Source organism: Salmo salar, chromosome ssa15, assembly GCF_905237065.1.
Source record: "Salmo salar chromosome ssa15, Ssal_v3.1, whole genome shotgun sequence".
Taxonomy (NCBI): domain Eukaryota; kingdom Metazoa; phylum Chordata; class Actinopteri; order Salmoniformes; family Salmonidae; genus Salmo; species Salmo salar.
Genome location: NC_059456.1, coordinates 98,446,106 through 98,452,966, shown reverse-complemented (window position 1 = coordinate 98,452,966; position 6,861 = coordinate 98,446,106). Strand labels below are relative to the sequence as shown.

General features: G+C 47.1%; 1 protein-coding gene across 1 annotated transcript; it reads left to right on the top strand.

The window, feature by feature from the left end:
• The first annotated feature begins 256 nt into the window (after nucleotides 1–256).
• Nucleotides 257–6,076, top strand: LOC106572750 (keratin, type II cytoskeletal cochleal). Its single transcript, XM_014147199.2, has 8 exons — nucleotides 257–957; nucleotides 3,158–3,366; nucleotides 3,450–3,606; nucleotides 3,706–3,870; nucleotides 4,130–4,255; nucleotides 4,377–4,597; nucleotides 4,761–4,834; nucleotides 4,952–6,076. Exons 1-8 carry the CDS (start codon nucleotides 379–381, stop codon nucleotides 5,209–5,211), a joined length of 1,791 nt encoding a protein of 596 aa, XP_014002674.2. The 5' UTR covers nucleotides 257–378; the 3' UTR covers nucleotides 5,212–6,076.
• Nucleotides 6,077–6,861: the final 785 nt, after the last annotated feature.

Here is a 6,861-nt window from a genome sequence, read left to right as displayed (position 1 = left end):
ATGAGAAAGTAATGACTCTGAGAAACCTCCCTTCCCCCTCTCCCCTGGAAATAACTGAATGGGTTTTCCATTTCTCTGTGTGTGCACCTGGGTGTGCCGGAAGCCTGATTAGTTTACAGCGGCTACCCGTCTGACGAGCTGGGTCGCTCCAACCCCTCAGCCTGCAGATGAGAGAACTAGGAGGCAGGCAGATGCTGGGGAGGAGCCCTGTGCCATGCAGACCCACCCCTAGAGAGGGAAATATAAGCCAGCCGCCTCCAGAGAGCAGTCACTCAGAGGGACTTGACTTTCCTCTTAGTGAGATCACCTGCACCACCAATCCTCTCTGTCTCACTCCATTTCTACTACCCCCCTCAGAGGACCAGAACAGCTGCAGCCATGAGCATCAGTTACAAGAGCAGTGGCAGCATGAGCGGAGGCTTCGGCTCCAGCAGAGGATTCAGCTCCGGCGGAGGTGGCGGCGGCGGGAGTGTGAGGAAGAGCTTCTCCAGCTTCTCCTCTTCAGCAGTTCCCATGGGCTCCAGCCGTATGAGCAGCTCGTCGGTTAGACGCTCTGTAGGCGGCAGTGGTGGAGGAGGCTTCGGCCTGGGCGGTGGTGGAGGAGTCTCCAGCTACAGCTACAGGAGTGGTGGTGGAGGCATGGGCGGTGGCATGGGCGGTGGCGGTGGAGGTGGAGGCTTCGGCATGGGCGGCGGCGGTGGAGGCTTCGGCCTGGGCGGCGGCGGTGGAGGCTTCGGCATGGGTGGCGGCGGTGGAGGCTTCGGCATGGGTGGTGGCGGTGGAGGCTTCGGCATGGGTGGCGGCGGTGGCTTTGCCCCAATCACAGCTGTCACAGTCAACACAAGCCTGCTAGCCCCCCTCAACCTGGCGATCGACCCCAACATCCAGACCGTCCGTACCCAAGAGAAAGAACAGATCAAGGGCCTCAACAACCGCTTCGCCTCCTTCATTGACAAGGTCAGTACTGTTCTATTCTCTGAAAGCCCTTTCGTCTAACAGGATGTTAAAAGTATTAAGTATGCCATAACTATGGGCCTGTCCAAGTAAATTAAATATACTGCATTGATCGTCATCTACCATATGCCAGCATAGACAGGATGCAGATACAGTATACTACAAATCAGATACTGCAAAGAGATACTGCAAAGTATCTGCAATAGCAATTGATGGCTGGGATATTGTTTTATGGTACAGGTTGCAAATAGCATGCTTGAATAGCTGCAAGACTGTGTCTGTTGTACGCTATTGTAGGGCTCATTAAATATTTCACAGCCACTCATTATGCAACACCCGGAAATCCTAACCATATAGGAACCAGTTAGGACTGGCTGTGAAAACAAATACACTGAGTGCTGTAGTGGCTGCATCCTTTGCCTTAAAGTATTAACAAGGGGCTTATCCTTTACCTTAATGTATAGACGGGCGTATACTCTACCTTAATGTAAAAACAAGGGTGTATCCTTTGCCTTAAAGTATTAACAAGGGGCTTATCCTTTACCTTAATGTATAGACGGGCGTATACTCTACCTTAATGTAAAAACAAGGGTGTATCCTTTACCTTAATGTAAAAACAGGGGCATATCACCTTGTCACAGGTGGTCAAAGTTCCAATGTGCAGCCTGTTGCATTGAAACTGAAAGCACATCCCTGCTTAAGTAGTTTTGTTAGACTGTAATTGCCCTGGCTCTGTGAGTTAGAGGGGGGTGAGTTTGGAAACCCTAGCCCAGGCAGATCCTATAACCACGGGCCCACTCTGAGTGGAGTGAGGGACGGGATCAGGTTATAGCCCCATTCCCATGGCAGCAGGAAGGGACTCACTGGCTTTCAATAGAATGCTGTGTCTCTGATAGTGCACCTGAGAGTTTCTCCTCTCTCCCTCAGAACTGGCAGAGACCCACCTGCAAGAGTTTGAAGTTAATATGGCTAACAATATACTTTATCAATCTGTCTGAAACAGCAAGTTGTGTTAGAGGTTGTTCCTAAATATTTTAATATTTCAGACTACGATGGTATGGACAATAGTGAAGATCAAGACATCTTCTCAAGGGAGAGATAGAAATCACCTAGCCTCACCCTGTTAATGAAAATGCATCTTTTCACTGACACGGACCTGCTTTTTTTCTGGACGGTTGAACAGATCAATTTCAGTCATCTCATTTGTCTTTCTTCTGCAAAACATTTGTATTTAATAAACCCTTAATTCCGTAACTCAACCAAATGTAAATCAATGAAGACTTTGCCAAGTGGGTTGTTTTACCAAAACAGGACAGTAAATGCCCTCAGGCAGGTAATTCTCAGATTCTGTAGAATAATGTCTTATAATTACAGGGTGTGGCAGCAGGCAAGTTCATTCACTAGACCATTCCACCTCAGGCTAAGGTGGGGCAACCCAGCCATATCTGCTGGGGCTTGCCATTGGTGATAATAAGGGAGGATTGGCTCGGGTGTGGCAGGCTAAGACTCCCTCCCTCCTCAGGGATGTGCAGCCTCGCCCATGTACCTCACATGGAAGGAATCTTCTGTAAGCAGGAAACTGTTGAAACTTGTTCAGGTTAAGGCAAGTCAAGGCAACATGACCTCACTAGAACAGAACACACTTATAGTACAGAGAGATATAAAGTGGATGGATGTCTTCCTGTCTGCCCCAGCCCTGAGGGAAGAACTCAGCTCAGTACCTGCCAACAAGGGCCCACAGAGGGCTACGTGTGCAAGTCAGTCCTTTTATACAGAGGTGTAGGAGAACGGCAGCTTTGTCTGAGACCCAATAAACAACTACAAGCATACCGTCTTCATTAACTAAGTGAATGCAAGTCTTGAGACACGAAATAAATACACAAGTTAACATTGCCAGGGAGATGTTACCAAGGCAACTCATATGGCATTGCATATCAATCAAATCAATCAATTAAATGTATTTATAAAGCCCTTTTTATATCACCTGATGTCACAAAGTGCTATACAGAAACCCAGCCTAAAACCCCAAACAGCAAGCAACGCAGATGTAGAAGCACGGTGGCTTCTACATCACATGATACAAGGTGATATAATATTAGATAACACGGATTGGTATTCTGTAGTGGAAGACGTGTGCAACCCTGGTTGTAGTTGGAAATATGACACCTGATTGTAACTGTTCTATTTGCATCACAACACACAGGTACGCTTCCTGGAACAGCAGAACAAGATGCTGGAGACCAAGTGGAGCCTCCTGCAGGACCAGACCACCACACGCTCCAACATCGATGCCATGTTCGAGGCCTATATCGCCAACCTGCGCAGACAGCTGGACGGCCTGGGAGGAGAGAAGGTCAAGCTGGAAGGAGAGCTGATGAACATGCAGGGTCTGGTGGAGGACTTCAAGAACAAGTGAGTTGGCCCCCAACGTTGTATGGATGCTCTAACTGTCCTAAATGCTGGCCCCATATAACCATATGCAATGTGTTTTGTAGATATGAAGATGAAATCAACAAGCGTGCCTCAGTGGAGAATGAGTTTGTCCTCCTCAAGAAGGATGTTGATGGCGCCTACATGAACAAGGTTGAGCTGGAGGCCAGGGTCGACTCCCTTCAGGATGAGATCAACTTCCTCAGGGCCATCTATGAAGCGGTGAGGACCATGTCAAAATACAATAAGCTTTGCATTTGAATTTTTTTAATCCACAGTATGGCTTTCCTGACTTCCTCCTATCTCCTTCTCTCTCTCCAGGAGCTGAGTGAGCTGCAGGGACAGATCAAGGACACCTCAGTGGTGGTTGAGATGGACAACAGCCGTAACCTGGACATGGACTCCATCGTGGCTGAAGTGCGTGCCCAGTATGAGGACATCGCCAACCGCAGCAGAGCTGAGGCCGAGTCATGGTACAAGCAGAAGGTATGAGGAGACTTCAGTATATTTCTATCACAGGAGGTTGGTGGCAACCTTTATTGGGGAGGATGGGTGCGTAGTAATGGCAGGAGCGGAATGAGTGGAATGGTATCAAATACATCAAATACATGGTTTGATGCCATTCCATTCGCTCCGTTCCCCTCAGCAGCCTCCACTGATTTCTATAGATTTCCTTTAATTAGGTACAGTACATAAAAACAAATAGGATTCACACTGACTCATGCCTGGGCCTCTATTCCTCCAGTTTGAAGAGATGCAGTCCACTGCAGGACAACATGGTGATGATCTGCGCAACACCAAGGCAGAGATGGCCGAGCTGAACCGCATGATCAGCCGTCTCCAAAACGAGATCGAAAACGTCAAAGGACAGGTACAGTAGGTTGGCAAATGACGGCCAATTCAGAATAGTATCAGGTCTGGCACGACACTAATATTCCATTAAGTGAAAATATCAATCTGATTTCTGATCTTGTCTTTCTTTTACCTTGTAGCGTGCCAACCTGGAGAACCAGATCGCTGAGGCTGAGGAGCGCGGGGAGATGGCGGTGAAGGACGCCAAGCTCCGCATCAGGGACCTGGAGGATGCCCTCCAGAGAGCCAAGCAGGACATGGCCCGGCAGGTGCGCGAGTACCAGGAGCTGATGAACGTCAAACTTGCCCTGGACATTGAGATCGCCACCTACAGGAAACTACTGGAAGGAGAGGAGAGCAGGTAATTACACGATCAAATAAAGGGATCGTGAAACAAAACGTACCAAATGCATGGATAGGAAAGCCACAACAGAAGTAATTGAAAATCTTTTAAATGAAGTCAGCTCTTTCACTGTAGCATATGCTTAGTGATCATGTCAACTAATCTATGAATCTCTTCAAAGGATTACCGGAGGTGGAACTGGAGGTGGAATTGCAACCATCCACGTACAGACCTCCAGCAGCGGCGGTGGTGGCGGTAAGAACCTCATACATATGCATTTAAATTCAGTTAGTCAAGAAAATGATAACAGTGAAGACAATCTGTCTGATTAGTCCAAGTACTGACTTCGCCCCTTCCATCTTCCTTTCCCAGGCGGTGGATTCGGCATGGGTGGTGGTGGTGGAGGCGGTGGAGGTGGCTTCGGATATGGCGGTGGCAGTGGCATGTCCATGAAAAGCAGCAGCGGCTTCGGCATGAGCAGCGGTGGCGGCAGTGGATTCGGCATGGGCGGCGGTGGCGGCAGTGGATTCGGCATGGGCGGCGGTGGCGGCAGTGGATTCAGCATGAGCGGCGGCGGTGGTGGTGTCTCCATGTCCCATTCCTCCAAGACCTCCTCATCCAGACGCTTCTAAACACAGAAGTCTGTCTGGCTGTCCCCACCTCCCCTTCACCTCCTCCTCTCCCTCTCTTCCTCGACAACCAAAGCAAGTTACAAACTCCTCCTGTCACATGCAGGCACAGAGCATCTATTGATCTACATTATAACCCAGGGTGGTTTGACCCCCTTAGCTGCATATGCCCAATAGTTACTGGCTGATAGGAAATACTAGATACACATCAGAGGATGCACTTTGAATGCAGCTGACAGATCTTTTCCAGCCCAATATTTCATGTGATTTATTCCTGCGCTGAGTATCCTGTCCCTCACAGATTCAGAACATACACTAACAAAGATGGAGGCAGAGAGATAGTAAGAACCGGCAGCAGAGAAGTGAGTCTGCTCACTCTACATTCAGCCTGGCTGTCTTTTAGTTGCTGGATGGTGCCTGTCATGGAGACACAATATTGGTTGACAGTGCTGTGACAGTGCATCTTCATAAGGCAACAGTAGGTTCCCTTTGCACACATAGCCTCCAAATGGGCCTGGCAGAGAGGTGCCTTGCTGTTCACTCAATGTTAACACAGCTGACAAGTACAGAGTACACCCTCCCCCCTCCCAACCCCCCACCCCCACTGCTTCGCTGCCCCCATATTGCTATGCATTGTGGGGAATGCCAGGAGATCAACATAAGCAGCCATACTAAAGTGTCGCCCTTTGCTCTGAGGTAAATAATCTAGCATTAACTCTTAACTCTCCCTATCATAGGGACAATGGGTTCTCCACTGATGTTTGCAAACAGTGTTTTTCTTTTCATTCTGACTGGTACATCCAGATTTATTGAATGTTATTGATCATGTACAACCAAAACATTGTGAATAAATCGGAGTTCTATAAAATACTTGTGTTCATTCTTTCTCTTCTTACTACATCTGTTCAACATAGACACAATGACATTACTGACAGGGCTGATAGCGTTACTAAAAGCAACCACACTTTTAAAGTCCACAAAGAGTTACCTTACTTGTAAATTAACTCTTTGTATTTGTATTGGTATTCACAGCTGATTTTGAAAAGGCCATTGATAAAGCACGACTAGAATTGATATATAAATGCCTGCACTATTTCAATTTTGGAGAATCTCTTATAAAATGGGTTAAAGTTATGTATAGTAACCCCAGGTGTAAAATAGTAAATAATGGCTACTTCTCAGAAAGTTTTAAACTGTCAAGAGGAGTGAAACAACGTTGTCCATTATCGGCATATGTGTTTATTATGACCATCGAAATGCTAGCTATTAGAATTAGATCCAACAATAATATCAATGGGCTAGAAATCCAGGGCTTTTTTCTTTTACTTTGCAAGTCAGTTACGAACAAATTCATTTTTTTCAATGATGGCGAGTAACTGCCTTGTTCAGGGTTGGAATGACAGATTTTTACCTTGTCAGCTCAGGGAAATGATCTAGCAACCTTTCAGTTACTGGCCCAACACTCTAACCACTAGGCTACCTGCTGCCACAGGCTTAAAAACAATATGGTCGAGTTCTCTTTTAAATCTGCAATTTGGAACGCTCAACAGCCTCAAAGAAGATCTAGATAATCTCACTCACCTGTCTGGATACACCTTAGCCAAATACATTTAAACTCAGTTTTTAACAATTCCTGACATTTAATCCTAGTAA

Bases quoted from the DNA above. Each gene is read 5' to 3' on its own strand.
- LOC106572750 (XM_014147199.2), top strand. From the start codon at position 379: ATGAGCATCAGTTACAAGAGCAGTGGCAGCATGAGCGGAGGCTTCGGC. The intron at 3,871-4,129 runs GTATGAGGAGAC...CTATTCCTCCAG, and splicing joins AGTCATGGTACAAGCAGAAG to TTTGAAGAGATGCAGTCCAC. The intron at 4,598-4,760 runs GTAATTACACGA...ATCTCTTCAAAG, and splicing joins CTGGAAGGAGAGGAGAGCAG to GATTACCGGAGGTGGAACTG.